Source organism: Acomys russatus, chromosome 14, assembly GCF_903995435.1.
Source record: "Acomys russatus chromosome 14, mAcoRus1.1, whole genome shotgun sequence".
Classification (NCBI taxonomy): Eukaryota; Metazoa; Chordata; class Mammalia; order Rodentia; family Muridae; genus Acomys; species Acomys russatus.
In genome coordinates, this window is record NC_067150.1 from 17,479,162 (window position 1) to 17,500,650 (window position 21,489).

Genomic DNA, 21,489 nt, shown 5'->3' on the forward strand with positions numbered 1-21,489 from the left:
GAATTGCTCCTCAGGCTCTGGTCAACTCCTTACTTCTTCAAGATTAAACTACATGTTTTGGTGTCAGTAAAGCTGGAGTGAGCTAAATTCATTTCGCAAAGTAACTTCCAGGTAAAGAGTGGAGTGGGAGGCCCTTTCTCAAAGCAAGTCCCTGACAGTATATCCATATATGGAAATATTTTAGGGGCATCAAACAAACAAACAAACAAACAAAAAGCAAAAAACCAAAACAAAACCAATCCCCCTCCAAGTCTTCTAATATTATTGACTTTATTTTGTTTGCCAAACTGGTGAATGTGTGACCTTTAACCCCATTGATTTAGCTCATAGGCATTTCACTGTGTGTCCAAACACGTCTTTCTACATAATTTGTAATGAGGCTCCATTATCCTGAAGGCAAAGGTGAAAAAGGGGGTTGAAGTGGGTCAGGGCCAAGTGGTGAAGGAACAGTATTTATTACAGTATTGATTCAAAATGAAAATACTGAGTAAACAAAGCAATGGCTTTGTTATTTCAGGGCAACTGGTGTTTAAACAAGTCTCTGTGTTAGCAGTCATATCCCAAAGTGCCATTTTGTAAATGGACGTGCTGTGATGGGTGCAGTTCTTAGGGTGACAGGAGATGGGGGTGGGGGGGGGATGATTTTGGACAAAAGGATCAGGCTAATGATTGGATAATTCAGTTTTAATGATGTTCTCTTCAAAGTCCTCACTGCCTCCACCCTAGAAGCAAGAAAGCAAGCAAACAAAAAGTGTAATTTCAAAGCCTCTGACCTGTGGGAACAACAGGGAATCCTACTGCTGTCCTCCATAGGACAACTCACGGCCTCAGTGGGCCCCAGCCACTCTGAGAGACCGTAAACCCAACAGCCCAACAGCCCATCTGGGAGGACCACAGTTATTTAACACCATAATCTAGTTACCAAAGAATAAAATTGCTGTTCCACTAGGGACCTCAATCATGGGAGTGTCCATGATTTTTATGGTGTCATACAACGCATATATTTGGGCCCAGTTTAGTTCCATAAATATTTGAGCAACTATTGTGCCAGCACTGTAACTCTAATTTGCATCATATCTGAAATATCCCATGGCCCTTTCCTGTAATTCCTATGACTCATAATCTAAGAAGGCAGAGCGTCTGTAATGGACAGTGCCATGCTCCTGAGCCGGCAGAGTCTGCTAATGGGCTCTGGTGTGGCCTTGGCAAGCCATGTCTCTCTTAGCTCTTAGTCCTCTCCCCCCTTGGACTGCATGGGTCCGACAAGTGCTCTGACACTAAGCTTCTCTCACAGCCTAGATTTTTCACTTTCAAGGTAAAGGGGGGAGGAAGTACATTTGTATGCTCTCTGAGGTCTTTGGTGCTTTAAAACAAAAATCATGACAGTAGCGTTTTCAAGTTTCTCTTAACAAGAATCAGACGGCTATCACTAAAAAGGTTGAGAAATAATAATTCAGAGCCCTTTCCAATATGTAAGAACGATAGTCCCCAACCAATGGTGACCAAAATATCCACATTGCTGACCATACCTGCATTAATGACCTCTCTTCTAGAGAAATACAGTCTGGGTGTTTCAAAGAAAAAATTAGGCACTTAGTTCATGATATTCACTCTGTTGGTTATCTGGGGTCGATGTTTGTGGGCTGGTTAAATTTTCCTCAGTCTCCAAGTTTCCCTAATCAGGTTAGGGCCTTCATGGAACAGTCCTTCCTCTTTCTTGTCTACACTCAGACTCGCCCAGGCTGATGGCATTGGCAAGTGTAACCCTCATACAGTCACAGGCTAGCCCCAGCTCATTTGTGTCTGCTATCAAAATCTCTTCGGTTCATCTTTGAGATGTGTCTGTCTTCCCTTTTACATGGAACGTGAGTTACTCCTGGAAGTTAACTTGAAACAACCAAATTGCATGTTCTGTGACTTTTTCAGTGGGAAATGAGATTGTAATGTGAGAGACGGGACAACACTTACCTTAAGACATGTCTCTCTTTTCATTTGGCCACGTGGCACATTTATTTTTATGATGCAAGAAATGAAACTTTGTAAATCTGGGCCTAAGTTAGGCCCCGAGTTCAACCCTAATCTTTGGGCCCCCTTGTCTCCTCACTCATGATTAACATCATAAGCCAAACCCCCCTCCCCTCTTTTTTTTTCCTTCCTCCTTTGGGTTCCAGCCAAGATGTTTTGGGAATTTGGGTGGTACCACAATGCCATTACGTTTAAATATGGAAGCAAAACTATGCCTTTTAGTGCAGGCTGCTCTCCTTTGTCTTTTTTGCTCTTCTGCACCCCCTGCCCCCCCAGCCCCCCCTCCCTGTGTCTCCTTTATCACTGGCTCCCTTCTTGTTAGATCCTGGACCATCTCAGCTTTGCTTAGATATGGACCAATCAGCAGCTGACAGAGCCCCTGCTGCTCAGGAGTCCTGACAATGGCAGTAGCTGTGCTGGCGGGGGTGGGGTGGGGTGGGGTGGGGGTGGGGGGCATGTCCTGATAAGCCTGCTCTTGCTGAAGTGGAGACCATTGTGAGCTGGCATCCAGGAAGAGCCGAGTTCCCAGAGTCCACTTTCCCACTCACAACTTCTAGGCTGGTGAACTGGTTTTTGTGGTGGATTCCTGGTTTGTTCCTGAAGGGAAGGTCTGGCCACCCATGATAGAAATGCTACACACATTCAGATTCCCTCTTCAAATTAGTCATGCACACTGAGGAGATAGCCTGGTGCCAGGGAAGGCGAGTAAGTCAGCGTGACGCAGGCATGCTCTTCAGGTGCCTTGCAATTTTGTAGTGTACTTGTAATCAAATCTATGGACATCTGGCGGCAATACTAGGTCTCCTAGGGTCGCCATCATACATTTTTCCTTAACTGACTCACAAGGAATAAATTTATCTAGGGCTCTCATTTGGGGAGAATCATTTTAGATGGCGGAGACAATAATTTTTTAACTTTTAGCTTTTATTTTCTAATTAGTTCCTATGGGAAGTAAAACTTCCCCTGCCCCCCCCCACCCCGTGTGTGTGTGTGTGTGTGTGTGTGTGTGTGTGTGTGTGTGTGTGTGCGCGCGCGCGTGCGTGCAGTTTAACATTTCTGTAGGCTCAGGAGATCAGCAAAACATTTGACTTTCAAGGCATCCAGCCATGGTGTTATTTGGGGCAAAACAAGTAACCACATTGTCTCTTGTCTCTTTTAATTTAAATTTTACACAAAATCTGTTTTGAGAGGGAAATGGAGCATGCTCAGCTAATGACAGCTTTCCTTTCTCCCACGCGTCCACGTCACAGGGATGTGGTCCTTGCAGTGTTGGGTGGTGGTCACCATGCACTCAGAAAAATAACCCTCCAAATCACTGGAAAAGGAAACAAACGAGCATCCGGAGGGGCGGGCCGGGGGGGGGGGGCGGCAGGTATGAGTGGCGATTATGCTCAAGGAGCGTGTCAGAGAACTGACTGATTGGTCAAAGGAGTTCTCACTAGGGCTACAAAGGCTGCCTAAAACTGGTCAGAGACTGGGAAAAGGCTAGACTTTTTAGGGATTAGAGTTTGGGTCTGCAAGGCGCAATAGAGACTAGTGCAGATGGGCACCTGCTGGCTGGCCTTCCGGTGGGAGCATGTGCCCGCAATAGATTTCAAAGACAGCTAGCTAACCAAAGGTGCCAACCTTTGCCAAGCACCCTTTACCCTCACCTGGAGCCTTCGTAACGTATTATAAAAATTCTCTTTTCTAGATTAGCACCCCTTTTGAGTAGAGCCAGCCATTGCTTGGCAGGGATGGGGGTGGGGTGGAGGGTTGGGACTCAGCGGGGACCTGGTGGTCGGCCGAGGGGATCAAAGGCTGGGACTGGGGGACACCAGGGATGCACAAGCGAGACGCGCTGCAGGGTAGCGGCTGCCACCGTGTGCCCAGCTGGGCGGCCGCCGTGGAGGCGGCCCAGGCGGAGATTAGCGGTGGCGTCCCTCCCTGGCCCGTGAGTGAATGAATGATTAGTCTAACGCACCTCCCTGTCCCGGGCAGCTCCGGCTGGGAAGGGCGGAGTCTGAGCCTCCTATCCATCCTTGCTTTAAGAGAGAAAGGCGCTGGCTGCTGTGCGGTATTAGCTGACCTTTTCTGTCGCTCCAACTTCTGTCCTCCCTAGTGTCAGGCCCGCAGAGGCATAAGCACGGAGCCTGATCTCCAAGGCCACTCGTCCCTCTGTCCCCTCAGCTTCGTGAGTCCCCTGCCTTTCCCCGAGGGAATCAAAGGGGTGTGAAAAGTTGAGGAGACCCTCCAGCACTCAGTCCGCGGTTCTTTCCGAAGCTGGGGCGGCGGAAGGCGCCGGGTCTTCTGCTCCGGGCGCAAGCGGGTGGTGGCATCCCGGCTAGGGGCGGCTCCTCTGCACGGGAGGAGGCGGTGCGCCGGGTGCTGGAGACGCGCCTTCCCGGCTCCGGCAGCGCCCCGGGGCCGGTGGCCGAGGCTGGGCTAGACTGCCTGGCAGGGCGTTCGCCGGCGCTACAGTCGCTCCTGAGCCGGGATAGCTCCGGGGCTGGGATCGTGGTCCCTCGTGCGACCCTAAGGGTTCCGCACAGCGCCGGGTGCGTCCCTGTGCTACACACGGAGCAAGCCAGAGGACGGGACACAGCCTAGGGACCCAGCTGGAGTTGCGCTTGCAGGAGCGGGAACCCAGCCCGGTTCCAGAGTGGCGAGCGCACTCGGCCGCCGCCGCTCCCCAGCTCCAGCCGCTCCGCCACCCCTCCTCCCGGCCCAGCTCTGGCGTGGAGGCTAACCCACTGTGAGCAACTCCCTTAGAAAAAAGCCGCCGCATTGGCCGGGGCTGGCCGCAGGACCCCTCCTCCCGGGGCGCCCCCACTCCTCCCCCGCCGCTCCGGGCGCCCGCCTCCCTCCGCCGACTGTCTCCCAGCACGCCGGCCCACAGCCCTTTTGACTGCTAGCGGCGGCTGCCGAGCAGAGGCGGCGACGCGGGACCTGCAGTCGCCCGGGATTCCCTCCAGGTGACGATGCTCTGGTTCTCCGGCGTCAGGGCTCTGGCTGAGCGTCCTTGTCGACGCTCGCCTGGGATTACCTGCTGCGTCTTGCTGCTGCTCAATTGCTCCGGGATCCCCACGTCCCTGGCTTCCTCCTTTCTGACAGGTAGGGAGGTGGAGGCGGGAGGGACCAGTCCTCTGGGACGCTGGGGTAGTTCTTTGGAGAAGTGGCGCTGGCTCGCCCTGGGATGAGAGGGTGAGGAGCACGCACCTTGCCCGCCCTTTGCGGACGATGGGGATGTGGGGAGCCTAGAGAAAAGGGATGGGGAGGCTGTGAAGAGGTAGAGGGACAGAGGGCTGAGAGACTGCTACCTTCGACAGAGTGATAACAAGCACCTTGCTATAGGAAGTCGGGAAATTCCTTGATTTATGTTGAATCTTTTCCTCAATCCTTGTTTTAATCTTAACCCCTCCTATGCAATTAAGGAAAAGATCACGCCACTTCCCGCATGTCCTCTTTTCTCACTCCATAGGATTCCGAGAAATCCACTGTGCTAGGCAACATTTTTAAAGCACAGCTTTACACATCTTGGATTTAAAGAAACGATCTTATTTTTAAAGGCTACTAGTAGCAGGATATAATAATTATACGTTTCCAGGCAGGTGAAGACCTCGGCTTCTATTTTGAAGGACATGTTTTACTGACACCTGGTGCAGAAAAGAGAATATTTCTAAGCGGAAAGAGATTGCATTTCAACCCACAACAGTAGGCACATCCACCTGAAAGGCCCGTTCTTTGACACAGTCCTGAATTTCGTTCACATGTAAAATCTTCCCTAACGACCAGTCTGGTGTGAGTCTGTGAGTAGCTGAAACGCCTTCTGGGGCGCTGGCGGTGTTAAATACGTGCTTAAGCCAACTGAAAACAGAAAACCTATCTGTATACGGTAATATTGACTTAAAAAAAAAAAAAACTGTGTGTTAAGTAAAACTGTTTGAAAGGGGAAGATTTGCTTGTGGTGAGTTTCATAACTTAAAGTACTATACCTTTTCTGAATACTAGCATAAGAAGGTAACATTTTATAATAATGCCATTAAACAAGATTTAAATTTAAAAGCATTTTCATCTTCATTTCAGGGTCGGTTGCAAGATGTGAAAATGAAGGGGAAGTCCTCCAGATCCCATTTATCACAGACAACCCTTGCATAATGTGTGTGTGCTCGGTAAGTGGATGGGGTCAGGTAAAACGAACTGAACTGCTGTGGTGGGCGAGGCACATCTGTTAAACATGACAGGATAGCTCTCTCAAAACTGTTTTTTTTTTTTTTTTTTTTTTTAAATCATTGCCTAGTTTCACATAGCTTGTGCACTGAATTTAGTTGAGTTTCCTAGTTTTATGGGTTTTGGCAATTTCCATCTCATCAGGCTGAGAAGTCTTATCTTTGACATTACTGTTTCTACAAGTAAACCCGAGATGGACTTTGTACAACATTGCTTTGGGAAAGCTACAGTTTGGAATGCCTGCTACTCCAATGAGGTCATAGATATCACCAACCACTCAGCTTTCGGCATTGCTTCTAATCGTCCTAGCTCAGCAGGGGCATGTTGAAGAGCTTTTAGGTATAGAGGTCAAGGATGAGACATGTGAGAAGGCACTGCCAGAAGGGACAAACCTGGGACAAGACGTAATCTTGGGTTGATTTCTCGCATTTCTCTGCCTGCGGTGGCTTGAGCTCTGTAATAAGTGTTTCCCTTCTGATTTGGAAGCACAGATCAGAAAGAAGGACCCATCCTTAATGGAGAGTGGCACTTGGGTAGCGCTGGCAGGGGCTGGTAGATCCACACAGATTGTTTCAAGTTATTTTTGCTTACGCTACTGATAATTCCGATAAGTAGCCACTTGGAGAAGATTAAATTATGCCAAAAAGACTTTCTGGGAGACGTATAGCTCGACCGAGATTAATATTTTTTGCTGATGACTGTTTCACATGCCATTTACTTTTGGCAAATCTTGGTTAAAATCACCCATTATAAAATCCTGTTGGAAGTGCCTTAAGGCATCCAAGGCAGATTCCTGCAGCGATGGGTGGATGGTGGCTTGTTATCCCAATCAGCATACGGAATTGCATAGTATCTATCTCTGTCCAGACAAAAGCTTCACTATATATGTCTAAAGGATGCAGACTCCTTTGTGACAAGAGATGAGGTCAATGTTAAGAAATGATAAAGGAGCCTATGCTTGCATCAAATGGTTATTAGGCTCTGGACTAAAGAAATCAACAGAAACAAGTAAAAATGCTTTCCATTGGCCGGGACGATGAGCACTGCATTCTAATGAAAAGTGCTCTTTTGTGTCAATAAGTTCTGAGTTTAAAAAATGCAACTTAGAGATTTACAAGTGTAGGGTGTGAATGTAGTGTTTCATTTCATTTATCTATATATCTATATACATACCTATATATATACATATAATGTGAACAAGTCATTTTATTTTATTCTTAACATTTTAGCAGAAGTTATCCTAACTAACATTTAAATATGCTGAGAAATCTACATGTGAGCGTGTTATTTTTCTCTTTGGTGATATTATGTTTTGCAAAGTGTAAATGTACATTTTGAATTTTGCAAACTATTACCAACTAATATTATGAAACATCCCTCATGTAGTATCTTCCCTTGCTAGTATTCCTATCCCCACAATAGATAGAAACTTTCTTTCAATGTGAAGACTTAGTGCTCTGAAAGTTGACATCAGAGTTACTTACTTATTACATTCTGTATAAAAGTATCAGCTAAGTTCCTAAGGACAGAGTGAACATTTAGAGGCATCTGTAGACGACCGGCCAGTCAATCTTTTCTTGGAATCCTGGCAATGGCTCTCACTCATTAGTCCTTCTGACTTCTTCCTTAGCTGATGCACCCAGTGATATCTGACCATGACCTTGGCAGGGACTTAGAATAATGAGCCCAAGGTCACAGGGTTATTGCTGCTTATCCATTTGTGGGGGCTTGGTAAAGCCGAGTAAGAACGGGTAGTGAGCCGGGCACATGCCTTTAATCCCAGCACTAGGGAGGCAGAGGCAAGTGGATCTCTGTAAATTTGAGGCCACCCTGGTCTACAGAGTGAGTTCCAGGACAGCCCTGGGGGCAGGGTGGGGGTGGAGAGCAGGTAGTGAGCTTTTCTCTCTGCATCCACTCTCGTAAGTTTCCAGGGGGATCTCCTGCACCCTGTGAATTTCTTGCTGGATGCCCTGGAGGCTACTTGGTTATTATTGTACTTGGGTTGGAAAAGAGATCTATTTAGTCAATTAATAATATTTGCAAGTAAGCATTTTCAGAACATTTATCTGCCAGGCAATTTTCTAAGCCTGCAGCAGTTAAGCCAATCTTCATGAAAATCATTTGAGGATTTTCAGCTCTTCTTGATGATGATGAGGCTGAGGTTTATGAAATGAAGCTGCTGTGAAGGTCACAAGTTATTGGTACACTAGTTAGTATTTTATTTATGAAAACTACTGAGCTGACTGACACTTGGGGTTGTGGCCGTCTGCCTCTGGAGCACACACTCCGAACCAGGAGAAATGGGCTACTTGTTAAGCTGAGGAATGAGAAAAAGGGAGAAAAGAGAGAGTCTGTTGAAATCTCTTCACCTTCAGGCTTTCTTTGAATGGTTTTGTTTTGTTCCTTTGAGGCATTCAGAGCAGTTAGCAGCTGTTAGTCCTACTGGGTGAAAGGAAAAGTCCTGATTCCAGCTGACCTGCAGGGAGCCTTGCTCTGGAGGGAGAGTTACATATGAATATGCCATAGTTTAACTCAGTTCTGGATTAGGGACATAGGAATATTTAGTTTGGGTTGGTCCGGCCTTTTTGGAATAAAGTAGTTAAGGCTGGGCATAAGCTCATATCTTATTTCATAACATGTATTAAAAAAAAAACCAAACCCAAAACACCAAAAACCATAGCCTTCAATGTATGCTTAAAAAAGACGAAAGAAGTCACAGTTGGAGGAAGTCAGTGGCACAAAATCCTGAGTGTAATTACAGTGTCAGATCTTGAAAATCCCCAGAGAAGCTACTCAACGTGATTTAACTTTTAAGGCTTAGAGTAGTTCAGATAGAGAAGGGACGCCATTTCTGTAGAGCCTCTGAGGACAACAGTGAGTGCAGTGGCCATCGTGAGCAGAAAGGCATACTTTCGCCCCCATTTATCCTTTGTATAGGCCAGAGCGTCCTGCCAGGACCTGAAGTGGTCCAAGAACAATTTATTTCTTAAGGATGGCCAGGGAATCTCTTCTAAAAGTGGGTGGGCCACAAGTCTTCAGGGGAGAGGTAAGAAGCGAGACCAGGTTCGGGGGCCCTGAGGAATCTAAGTAGGCAATTTCCTTTAAAGAAGTGTGTGCTTCATTGTTCAGGAGAAAAGCAAAGCTGGGTTGTTCTCACCTTATGATCTTTAATGAGACTGAGGAGCCTCATCCTGTTTCGTTTCATGATCTCCCTGCTGCTAAAGTTAATTCTTCAGTAATGCCTGGACAACACGTGAGTGCCTGTCCAGAAGTCTCGCTGATAGCAGCCAGTCACACTCACATACAGGAGCCTGCTGCAGTTCTCTGCCCCATGGCCACCCCCAAATCCCACCAAGTCTGGGAGGAGGGGCACCTACTGTTCCTCAGTCTTTCCCCTACCTCCCTGTAGCTGAGGAAGTGGTGGGAGCCAGTGAGTTCCGCCCAGGACTGGAAACCTGAGATAACTTTGGAGGCTGGGACACTGAAAACCAGAAGTCAGAGCTTAGTTTGGCGTACATTTTGTTCAGCAAAAAACATTATTCCTGAGGTTGAAATTTCCTCTTTTAAATCCAGAGGTGCAATGCAGAAATGGGCCTTCGCTCATTAAAAAAAAAAAAAAAAAAAAAGCCATGCGAATTCCCTGTTACAAGAAGCAGGCCCCACCTCTCTTGGAGCTGACTGAACAGCTTAACAGAGCAGACCTTGTCTGCCTGTTCTCTACTTTCGTAATCACAAAACTCCTCTATCGCCCAAGGAGAGGCTCCAGCCTCTCAACTGCCTTTGCCTTTGGGGTTTTAGCTCTACAAAATCCTTGTTCCCTACGGTTCATACTGTGACTGCCTGGAGTATGGACAGCCCTTGGTTGCCGCAGGATTTGAATCCTGTACGAGTGGTGCTGGGATGCAAAGAGACGCTGGCCTTTGTATACACTCATACACGCAGAGCTGCAAACTTCTCTCAGAAACGCCTCCTGTCATTTCAGAAGTGATCAAATTGACTTATTTATGTTTATTTTGGTTGCTTTTTAGGTAACATTGGCTGACTGCCCTTCAATAGAACAGTTTTGAGGAAAGGTTACCTAGACAGTTGGGCAGGAAAATTCGCAAATGTCAGCTTTGAGACACTTACTCCTCCACGGTTTTCTGAGGCTCAAAGGACCAGAGCAAACCCAAGGCCACACAGGCTCTGAGGCAGAACTGGGATGTGAAATCCGTTTGCTGTCTGCTTCTGCTAGGGATCCACATTTGAAAGCCTTCAGAGTCATGTTCAGGCAGCCAGCGCAGGGTTCTTTGTGGGGAGGAATCAGAATTTTTTTTGTTTGTTTGTTTTTTTTTTACCTGGTAGGACATCCACTCTTGGAGTTTAGAGAGCCTCTCAGGGCTAGATGCAACTGTTGGTTGGCATCTTTTCATTTTGGGGATGGGGGTTTAGTTTGGGCATCCAAGGAGCCTGGCTACAAATCTAACTGATGATGAACATGGCATGGTTATGTCACCTCACTAACCTGTTTCCTCACACACACAAAAAGTTGAGTGGATGTCATTTTCTAGCCCATAGAGTTACTGCAGGAATGCGATGGTGTAGCACATAGAATGTTTAGCTTAGGCCTTAGACTGTAGGAAGGCCTCCGGGATGATTCTTTTCTTTCTTTCTTTCTTTTTTAAAAATTTTTACTGTTGTTACTGTGTTGACATTATTCTTTAAATTGTTATTTGCTTATTTGAAATAGTCTATACAGATTTGTCAGAATAGAATTTAAAAAAAAATGGCGCTGGAGGAGGTGATATCAAATCCATCTTTCTCTGTGAACCAACTCCATTATGTCAGTAAGGCTTAGGGAGATTTCTGTCCCTCCTACTTGGGCTGGCTGGTCAAGGCTGCTCCTTATTGGTCCAGTGTTCTGTGGGCCCTGGTGTGACTTTCCCCCTTGCTGTCTATTAAATATTAAGGAAAACTTTCCACGGGATTGGGGCCTCCTTTCTTGAAAGGTATTTACATCTCCATGCCTGTGGGGGTCACCTCCACTTGTACTTTTATTGGCAGAGATAGGGTTGAGCTGTGGCGCTCTGTACTTCTGGAAAAACTTCCTAGTGGTCTGGCATCATGGGGATTTTCCTGGCCCGCCTCGTGGAAGTCTCAACCCAGCTGCAGACCCAAGTGCACTTGTATTGGCTGCTCACTTAATTATTGCTCCCTTTCCCCAGCCTCATTCCCCCTTGAATGCAGCTCTGCCTTCACCTCGTGCATCAGTAGTGGCCCCTACCTTGAGTAATGATTAAAACACTGAAGGCAGAGTGTGCCTCAGTTTACGGGGAATGAGGCTGGGGGAGCAGAAGACAGCAGGGAGCCAGGCAGCCAGGGGCCAGGCAAACTAAAACCAGCTCGTAAACATCCTCCTCTGGGTAAGTTGAGGGTCTCAGCTTCTCACAGTGCTTGTGGGACTCCGTGTGGTGGGTGGTGCACAGGCCCTCTGTGATTAAAGCAAGCCAGTGCTACTGCTTAGCTGCTTTGTGGGTGGAGGCCAGGTGTGCCCAATGGACTTAGTGCGGATCATCAAGTGGCCAGAGTGTGGGTTTGGCGGCCTGTTGATTCCTAGTTCTAATTTTATAGAAGATTGCTCAAGGCGCTAGGAGGAGCAGGCTATAAATTCAGTCACATGGCGCTTTCTTCCCTCATTCTATACCTCTCCCTGTTTCTATGTTGTTTCATTAGTTTCAACATGACCTCTGTTTAAGTCATTGTGCTGGTTGGATGCCTTGAGGAGACCAAGACCAATGGGGCAGATGTTTTTACCCATGACCTTGTGGGGCAGATGGCATAGATGCATCATAATGATTTATAAGCTGGGATCTGGTCTGTTAGGCTTATGATCCCACCTACTTGGGAGGTCGAGGCAAGAGAATCCTAAGTTAAAGGTAATATAAGACCTTGAAAAGGAACATTTTTTTTTAAGGGTTTGGAGTATATACCTCAGGGTTAGAGTACATGCCTAGGATGTGTGAGGTTCGAAGTCCAATATCTGGGACAATAAAATCATAAACAGAAAACAATAAAAACATAAAGAAGAAACAACAAAACCCAGAAAGGTTTACCGCCTCACTTAGGTTAGAGACAACACTGCATTACAGTGGTGAGACCTAGGTGGAGACCGGGGACTAGGGAGCATGGCCGCGGCGAAGCATTACAGAAGAAAGAAGAGTGTGTGCCTGGATTATGTGGCGAGCTAGTCCAGGGCTCGCAAGGCTCCGATGGCATGGGAGGTAAGAGCTTTAAATGAACCAGCCTGGGAGCCCTTGAATGTCACAATAAGGAAAAAAAAATGTCCCATGCATGTTATTGAGGTCACAAGGAGTCATTTAACATTCTTCCAAGCCACATGAAACAGTAAGCTGTGTTATTTAAATGCCTCTAGGAGCTCAAGGGGCAGCTGTTTAGAATGGACAGGCCCGAGTTTGGAAAACAGACTGTAGACACGTGGTGTGGTCAGGTGGTAGCCACCATCCTGTAGTAGGGATGGGGTGTGTAGTAGGGATGGGGAAGAGGGTGTGGTGACAAGTCAGTGTATGGAATTATGCTGCAAGCAATGCCCTGCAAAGCAACAAGTGGAGTGCGGTACAGGGTGAATGACACGTAGAATGTCACTATCACACAGCCACTTGCTCAGCATTTAGCACTGCTGCTAGGATGGAAAATGGTTTACTCTCAGAATGGCCCCCTTGAGACCCTCTTTTGGGTGCCATTCTCTCCTCACACTTACAGAGATGCAATTCTTTGCTTTGTTGTGTCAGCCATTGAGCAAAGTGTTTACTGTAGCAATGTGCGTGAGAGTGCAGGTGCCATCAGATGCCAGAGGCGTTGATTCCCTTGGATCTGGAGTACCAGACAGATGTGAAACACTGTGCGGGTGGTGGGAATTGAACTCCGGTCCTCTGGAAAAGCAGCAACTACTCCTAACCACTGAGCCATCTCTCCAGCCCAGTGCTGACTCACCTTTTAAAGGTTTCTCTGATATGCTAGCACACTGAGGACTGTCTACTGGAGAGAGACATTTTGAAAAGGCCCTGTAGGCTCTTAAAATGTGTGTCTGGAACTGTAGAGAGAGCAGGACTGGCAGGGAACAGCGATCTGGTTGACCATCTTCACAGAAATCAACTTCAGAGACATATACTTGGGATTTGAATGAAGATTTTAAAACCTGAGTCTCCAATGTTAACTAGGAGGGGCATCATGACAGAAAGACACATAAGGGGATCCCAGTGAAATAGATTATAGTTATGGAGGCAAGAAGACCCATGTTGCAAAATACTAAAATAAAAAACTTACACTGGCTCTTTAAGAAAAATTACGAACCAGGAACTTTCTCATCATCACCTTAGAGTGTCCAAAACAAGAAATGGCCCTCACCCGCCTGAGAATGGCTGTGCATTTGCACAAGATTGAATTGACCATACATGGGATTTGGCGTGGAACCCTGTTGTCAATAATCCAAAGCTAAAATTGCCATAGGGATTTTGAAAACTTAATGCAAAGATCACAAAGTTTTCCAGCTTTGATTTTAAAAGATCTTAGCAAAAGTGAATACATAAATACCACATGAAAATTTAAAAGGTACCAAGACAAAACTAATTTCATGGGCAGGAGTAATATACCTTTTAAGCATGTTTTTGGAATGTTTTTATGGTTAGTGCAGAATGGATCAGGCCACACGGAGGCATATTTCTTTTATTAGGAACAAGAACAACAATATAAAAGACTCTGAGTAATATTAAAACTTACTATTATAAACATTTAAGTTTACTCTATTAAACTGTTAATGGTGCTTTAAAAATATTATGATATGATTTAATATCTTAAGATCTGTCTTCAAGTAAAAATATGCTCTTTTCTCACAAAACTTTTAGTGCCCCGTTTTGCCAGTGATGTACAGCCATGGAGGGTGGCTTTGTGTCTGTCTGAGGGTGTGGGCTCAAGTTTCACCCAGGGCAATTAATAATTATTTGTCACCTACCGTCTCTCTAAGTCTTAGTTGTGGGTCCTGGGCAAGTCACTGAGGCCACATGCCTGCAGCTCATTTCAGTTGGTGGGTGGGGTGGGTATCTGCTGGGTTGATGAATTGTTGACTTGTGATGATGCTGTGAAAACCCTTTGTAAACATTGTCAAGGGAATTAACTATTCAAAGCAAAGACTTTTAAAAAGTGAAGCCTCCAACATGCCCTCAATAAGCGCTTATGTCCCTTGTATAGATTGCTTGTACCCCATGGACACAGAGAGTCAACTGTATTATGCCCAAAACGAGGTTTTTGACATAAAATTTATTAAGCACATTCCTGAGGAGTCATGGTATAGTTCTAAATTCTAGCCCTTAATGGTTGTATGGCTTTAGGTAGGTCGTGGACTATTTCTGTGTCTTGCCCACCTGCTCTTCGTGGTGATGCTCCTTCACATTAGAGTGCGAGTTAAAATGCGTACACTCTCTAAACATGTTCTTAATTGTGGGAAAGGCTCCCATCTGGGAGTGTGTGGAATTGCTCTCAGGTCTTCCCAACAAGTACGTGGACTGGTGAAACAACTCATTGCCAATGCCTGTGAAGTGTGCTCCTTCTCTGTGGCTTTGCGCTGGAGGGCAAGGAGAGCTCCAGCACGTTTGAGGGTTGGCCAGGTGGTTTGCTTGATCGCTTGGTCCATGTCCAGCTTTGGACAAGTAACGAGTGTGGTACATTCAATGAGAATCCTGTTGTCCTTGGGTAATACTGGCCACTGCACCAGGATGTGGCAGGCAGCAGACACAGAGTAAAATTCATCCCTGAGAGCGCCCTGGAGAGAGTGTGATGTGGTCCAGTTGACTGAATTCTCCAGGAGCACAGGGTCTTGTCTTACCCAGAATTTGGACAAGATGAAGTTTGCAGCATTTGAGAATCCACATGCTGCTTTGGCCTTGCTCTCCCTCTGAGAGCAACCCTTTCTCCCTTCCATAGCATGTACTGCCTTTATGCAGAGCCTGAGGGAATTCCTGCCTTACAGGATGAGGTCCTTGAGTGTAGGAACTTGTCATGATCTTTCCAACTGCCCTATAGCATCAGTGAGAGGCCCAGGACCTTGAGACTTGAGTGGGAACAGGACTGGAGTTTCCTGTTTATAGTTTAGGTTAACACTTGGGATGGCTCTCCCCAGAATGGAACTCCGTGTTCCGAAACACGACTCTCCCAGAAAGTTTGTCACAAAAGGTCACGGACATCTCTTAGTAACATCCTAAATGATCATTAGGACAACACAGTTGCCCTCTTAAGAACCAATGTAGTTACATTTGAAAATATAGACTCTCTTAAACATGGAGAGCTGGTTTTGCTGTGATGAAAGGAATGACCCCACTTGTAGGAATATCCCTGCTGTCAAGTGCAGAGTGGTTGCTGACAAGGAAGGAGAGGCGGGCCACAGAGTTTCTTCCACTTTCAAAAGTCACAGTGAAAAATGCCCCCCAGTGGCTGGCCTTCCAAACCCAGGCACCCCCAGCCCCATCCCTGAAGCTAACTTTGAAATCTTGACACAGGCCTCGGTGTTTATATTAGCTTTTGGATGTCAGTTCCCTTGGCTTCTGGAAGCTGACTCTGTTGAAAATTATGTTTTTCTTTGAAGGACAAAGGCCTTATTGTATGTACATGTCCTGGAAGGTAATGAGCTTTTAAGTTTTTTTTTTTTAATGAGTGGGACTGACACAGATCTTTGAAAAAAGAAGTTCACGTATCCATAACACAAATGGCAATTTTTAAAGTTTCATGTGGGCAACGTAATAAGAGAAAATGAGAGGGGAGAAGAATAGCACCATTCCTGACTGCAGCATGTCACCCAATTGCACTGCTTTGATGGAATTACCATGACATAGCTCTGAGGAAACCTGGTACAGAGTGGCCTTGTGCTGGAGATGCTTCTATGGGGAGAGAAATATGGGAAGTCAGGACTATTGTGAGCATCCGGTCTAACCTATGAGGGACTCAGGATTATTGTGAGCATCACTTTCTAACTTATAGCAACTCAGGACTATAGTGAGCATTATGCTTTATTCTATAGGAATTTAGGAGTATTGTGAACATCAGGTTTGAACTCAACCTTCCTAATGCTGGGACCCTTCACACAGTTCCTTATGTCATGGGGCCCCACCCCCCCAACCATAAAACTCTTTTTGTTGCTACTTCGTAACTGTTAGTTTTCAACTGTTACAAATCATACTGTAAACATCTGATATGCAGATGGCCTTAGGCAGGCCCTGTGAAAAGGTTGCTCCACCTCCAAAAGGCTTGTGACTCACACATAGGTTGAGAACCACTGCTCTGGCCTATAGGCACTCAGCACCACTGTGAGCATAACGTTGCAGCCTATACAAACGCTCACTTCCAAAATAGCTCTTGTATTCGTGGTCAAAGAAGTAATTCTGCAAGATGGCCCCTTGTGGCTGCTTGTGTTACAAGCACAGATTGGCATTGTAGTTAGGCAATCATTTGGCCTCTCTGATCCAACTGCTGGCCTTTGGGAGCTGTGAGTTACTCAGGAGGATGGTTTCCAGGAGAAGCCACCTGGACCATGGAAAGGAGACAAAGACACCAGAAAACCCGAAGCTGCTCTTCCATTTCGTCAGGGCCTCAATGAGAGGCTGTTAGCGCCTTTAGCTTGACATTTTCATATACTATATCCTAAAAAGCCTTTGAAGTCTATCATCTTCTGAGGTTTTTTTAAGGGAGGAGGGGATAGTGCGGGGTTTAACCTGTGAGCTACAGAATTAACATTACGACTTCATAAGCCCTCCTTGACATCATCTTCATTTTTCCCCATGTTTGCTCTTAAAACATCTTAGTAAAAAATACTCGGGAATTTACTTTCTATTTGACTTGAAATCTAACTACTCTCTCTACCAAGATGTGAGAATCCCTGGGTAGACCAGCATCGCATTAGCAACCTGGATGGGACTCAAAGCTTCTCTCTCTGCTACAGCCCACTGCCTGGTGTATCGCTGTGTTTCCCTAATGGCTTCAGAGCACAGCCCACTCGGTCTCTCCTGCTTTCTGCATGCGTAGTGTACGAGCAGGAGCCTGGAGACACTCATGAAAGCGGTGCATTGTGGTCTCAAGGGACACTGATGATATGAATGAGGCCATGAAAGATTAAACAGACAGTCTCCCTCTTGGGAGCTGCGATGTCAGAACAGTTGGGATCTGCTGTGGCCCCTGTTTATGTTCTTGTGGGGGAAGTGGGCCTCTCTTAGCCTTGGGTTGCAGCTATTTCCTGTTTCCAGGAACATGTGAAACAGTGGTTCTGGTGCCTAGTGCGAGGCAGCAGAGTTGCTGGGTCCCCATCAGCACAGGTGTGTGCTAGTGTGGGCTCACAGTGGTGACTCCCGGGAGAATCTAATCCTTGGGAGAGCTGGCTGGCAGGGAAGAGAGGGACCTGCCTTCTTTGGGTGTCTCCTAGGTCCTGGACTGCTTCTGGAGGGACAGTCCCTTTCCTCTGCTGGGATCGGCTCTGTTGTGTATCTTAGGGACCAGCTGGCTTCCTTTCCTCCTTGGGTACAGGGTAATATTTGGGATTCACTAAAAACAGGGACACCTCCCTGTGTCATACCGAGCAAGAGGAAAGTATCAAGAAAACTTATCTCTTGGGTGCTAGTTTGTCTGGTCTAGAAATACAAAGCTCCCAAACCTTGCAGTTAGAAGATTTGTGCTATTTGTTTTCTATTGGCTGACAGAGGTATTTTGACACTCTTTTAACATTGGAGAAAAGGTTTACTTTTATTCTTTTATTCATATGTGTGTGGGAAGAGTATGTGCATGTGAGTACAGGTGTCTTTCACAGGCCAGAAGCATCTGACCCCACCTGGGGCTAGAGTTACAAGTGGCTGTATGCTGTTGCTCAAGGCAGGACTTTGGTCCTCTACAAGAGCAGTCACTGTTCCTAACCACTAAGTCCTGTCCACAGCTCTAACCCTGGGACTTTTAAAATGCAGATATTTGTCCTGACAGGTTATTGCGATGCACTTGAGTTCAGTTAGACTTTTGACTGGATTTATAAACTGAGATCAAACGTGAAGAGTCAGCAGAATGCTTCCCAGTCTGTGATGCATCGAAGTACCTCTCAGTCTCTGGACACCTTGCTGTAAATTAGTGGGCTCCTTCCATCCTCCAGACCCTCTGAGGGCTGCAGGGCAGGAGGGGAGTCAGGAGGAAGCGTTCTTAGCTTTGTGGTCCAGGACAGGCTCCAGCCTCTGCAGGGCATATGGGAATTGTATTGCATGACTGAAGTAGGGGAGCGATCGATCAACGGCTGCTCATTAAAGCCACTGCATATTTATTGGGCATTTATGTTAATAATGCCCCAAGGCTCTGCAAGACTGAAGAAACAGTTTTCACATGAACAAAAAGAGATTGAATTATGTTTGGGAAAGTTTTGAACGTAGATATCTTTTATTGCTTTTGAGTTCTTTGAAAGTTGATTAGCATGTACAAGCTGGAGATACTAATTCTGGCTGTCATATTTAATTATCTAGAGAAAGCTATACCTCCTTGTCTGATGAGATGGTAGGTTTTTGTGTATGTGTGTACGGGTGCACTAAGGCAATATTTTATTTTGCAAATTATTATTCGAGTGACTAAAACAGACATGTGATGGGACTAGTAATTGTATATGTATTTGGGGCCCCGAAATTTACTTACTTATTTATTATTTTTAAAGATTTATTTATTTACTATGTATACAATGCTCTGTCTGCATGTACACCTGCAGGCCAGAAGAGGGCATCAGATCACATCATAGATGGTTGTGAGCCATCTATGTGTTTGCTGGGAATTGAACTCATGACCTTTGGAAGGGCAGTCAATGTTCTTAACCACTGAGCTGTCTCTCCAGCACCCCTGAGAGGGCTATTTTTGAACACCAGAGACCTTTGGCTGTGTGCTAGTCACTGGTAGCCCTTCCGGTCAGTTTTGACTCCCTGTCCTCCCCTATGCTTGTAGGTCATTAACATGTCCTTCGGTTCTCAGTTCTCCCGCCAGGCCCTAGCAGTACCCTCTCTCATTTTCATGTGCATAAGCCCCACCGAGCAGCTGCTTAAAGACACAACTTTCCATCCCTTACTCAAGACGCCAGAGGACATGTCAGTCTAATAGACACTTCTGGTGCTTTGTAATGCAGGAGCCAACTAGATGGAAGCTGAATAGAAAGGAAGAGGCACGGACATAAACATAAGTTTTTGTGCTCGTCTTTAAGCCGTGCTCAGGTATAGTTGAGGCTGTTATTACTGCACAGCTCCACAACAGACCATCACTTGCATCACGTCACTTCTGCGAGCCTTTCCCACAGTTATCTCGTACAGTAATCATGGTCATTGAAGAGTTCGTTCTCTTCTCCATATTGTCTCTATCAAATCTTTAGCTTTCCCACTTGGAGCTAATCATTTCTTCTTCAAAGTCCGTTTGTAGGAAGCTGTTATTATAACTCTTACCTCCTGTTTCCCCTGGAGTTTTGCGTTACCTAGCTAGCTGTCTCTTTTACTGGATAATAGGCTCGCTCAGGCCAAGAACACTTAGTGTTCATTGTTCACGAGACCCCAAAGTCTACAGAATAATGTCTTGCAAACTTGGACGTTTGCGAGTCACCCCTGTGTTTGAAATCTGGGGATAGGCTGAACTGAATCTTCCTTGAAGCCACCTTGTGAGCTAGGGCAGGGTTTCTCTAGAAGTTTTCATAGTTGAGATCACCAGGAACATGGAAGCAAATCACACTGCAGCCATGGAGAGCGGGGACTACAGCTCAAGTACTGGAATCCTGCTCCAATCCTGAGCAGACTCCACTGGGAGATCTTCAGAGACTGTTCCTAACCGCAAGGGCTGAGAAGATGCCCCAGGGCTCAGGGAGAGGGGCCACCAAACTGATTCCTTGAGGAGTATATGTTTAGCAGTGGTGTGGGTCAGTTAGGTAGAACCCTGACTGGCGCCTTTGGGTGGGGCCGGCTGGACCCCTGGACAGATGCCAGCCTTTTCATGTGCTGGTTTCCCACGGGGATGCTCTGTTTCCTGTGGTCTTTCCGTGATGCTCAGCAGCTGCACGATGAAGCTGATGTGATGTCTGTTTGTTGCTTCTTCAGCATGAGGCAGCTAGATATAGCAACCTGACCAAACATCCAGGCTTTTAAGACTGTCTGGTGGGGTCCAGTGGTACCTGGGACTGAGAGACAAAGCCACCAGGAGGAGAGGGACAGATAGGGCAGGGCTTAGAGACCACCTCCATCCTAACCCCTGAGACCCTCAGAATAGTCACAAGACGCTGCTCCCTTTGTTGTCAATTCTTTCTGGATGCAGTAAAGACCTTCTCTGATCAGAGCAGATACTTTTTGCCTGATTTTTGTTCTTTCTTTCTTGGCTTTCTGCTTCCTGCCCACACTCCCCTTTCTCTGCTCAGGTTGAGTGTAAAATCAAGCTGACCAGTTCTGATTTAAGCCACTGTCACCTTGAAGGACGTTTATCAATAAATTAAATGATAATTTAAAAACATTTAAATTACTCTGACATTCTATTGCCTCAGATGGCATCTTTATTAGTCTTCATGGTGTTATTTTCTTCCTCTGCTATTGGCCCAGCCATTTCTACGATGTCACCACGCTCCTAATTTTTATATCTTGTTTTTTTTTTTTTTTTTCAAGTCTCAGTTGTTAATTCTTTGTTGCTGCCAGCAATCTAAAATATACACACAGGCATTGGTGGCAGTGGTTCCTCTTCCTGCTCTGGGGTCTTCCTGCTATGGGACCCCGGTGTGGACAGAGTGTGCTATGTGGAGCTCACAAACCTTGGCCCATGGATGATGTGGGGACTAACCAGAGCAAGGGCCACTTATAATCACTACTGAAGGGTCAAAAGGGATGGCCTGGTAGAGTGATGGGCTTGCTCAGAACAGGGTCAGTTGGCCAGGGGTCTGGGGTGGTGGGCAGTGGGCAGCAGGGAGCGGGGGCTCAGTCAACATTTTTCATTAATGGTAGTGTGCTGATATAATTTAGCTTAGCAAAAAGAGTGGCCCAGAGAAATGTTAACAGCCTTCCAGTATGTGGGAGGGGACGGCTATGTTGAAAGGGTAGAGGAGAGCTGATCCAGAGTTGCAACATATGCCTAGTTCAGCGTCTCCTCAGGGCCTTGCCTCTCACTGGCTTCTAGAATGAGTCCCAAGTTGCTTGTGGGGTCTTGGCTACCCTGCTTCCTGGCTGAGGCTGACGGCAGAGC

The 21,489-nt window shown here is 46.4% G+C and overlaps 1 protein-coding gene across 1 annotated transcript in view; it reads left to right on the forward strand.

Moving 5' to 3' along the window:
- Nucleotides 1–4,665: 4,665 nt before the first annotated feature.
- The window catches only part of Bmper (BMP binding endothelial regulator), a 243,434-nt gene continuing 226,610 nt past the window's right edge, over nt 4,666–21,489 (forward strand). Inside the window, exons 1-2 of the mRNA XM_051156089.1 lie at nt 4,666–5,118; nt 6,091–6,176. Of these exons, the coding sequence (XP_051012046.1) occupies nt 4,986–5,118; nt 6,091–6,176 (219 nt within the window). The 5' untranslated portion in view covers nt 4,666–4,985. The remainder of the gene's footprint in view (nt 5,119–6,090; nt 6,177–21,489) is intronic.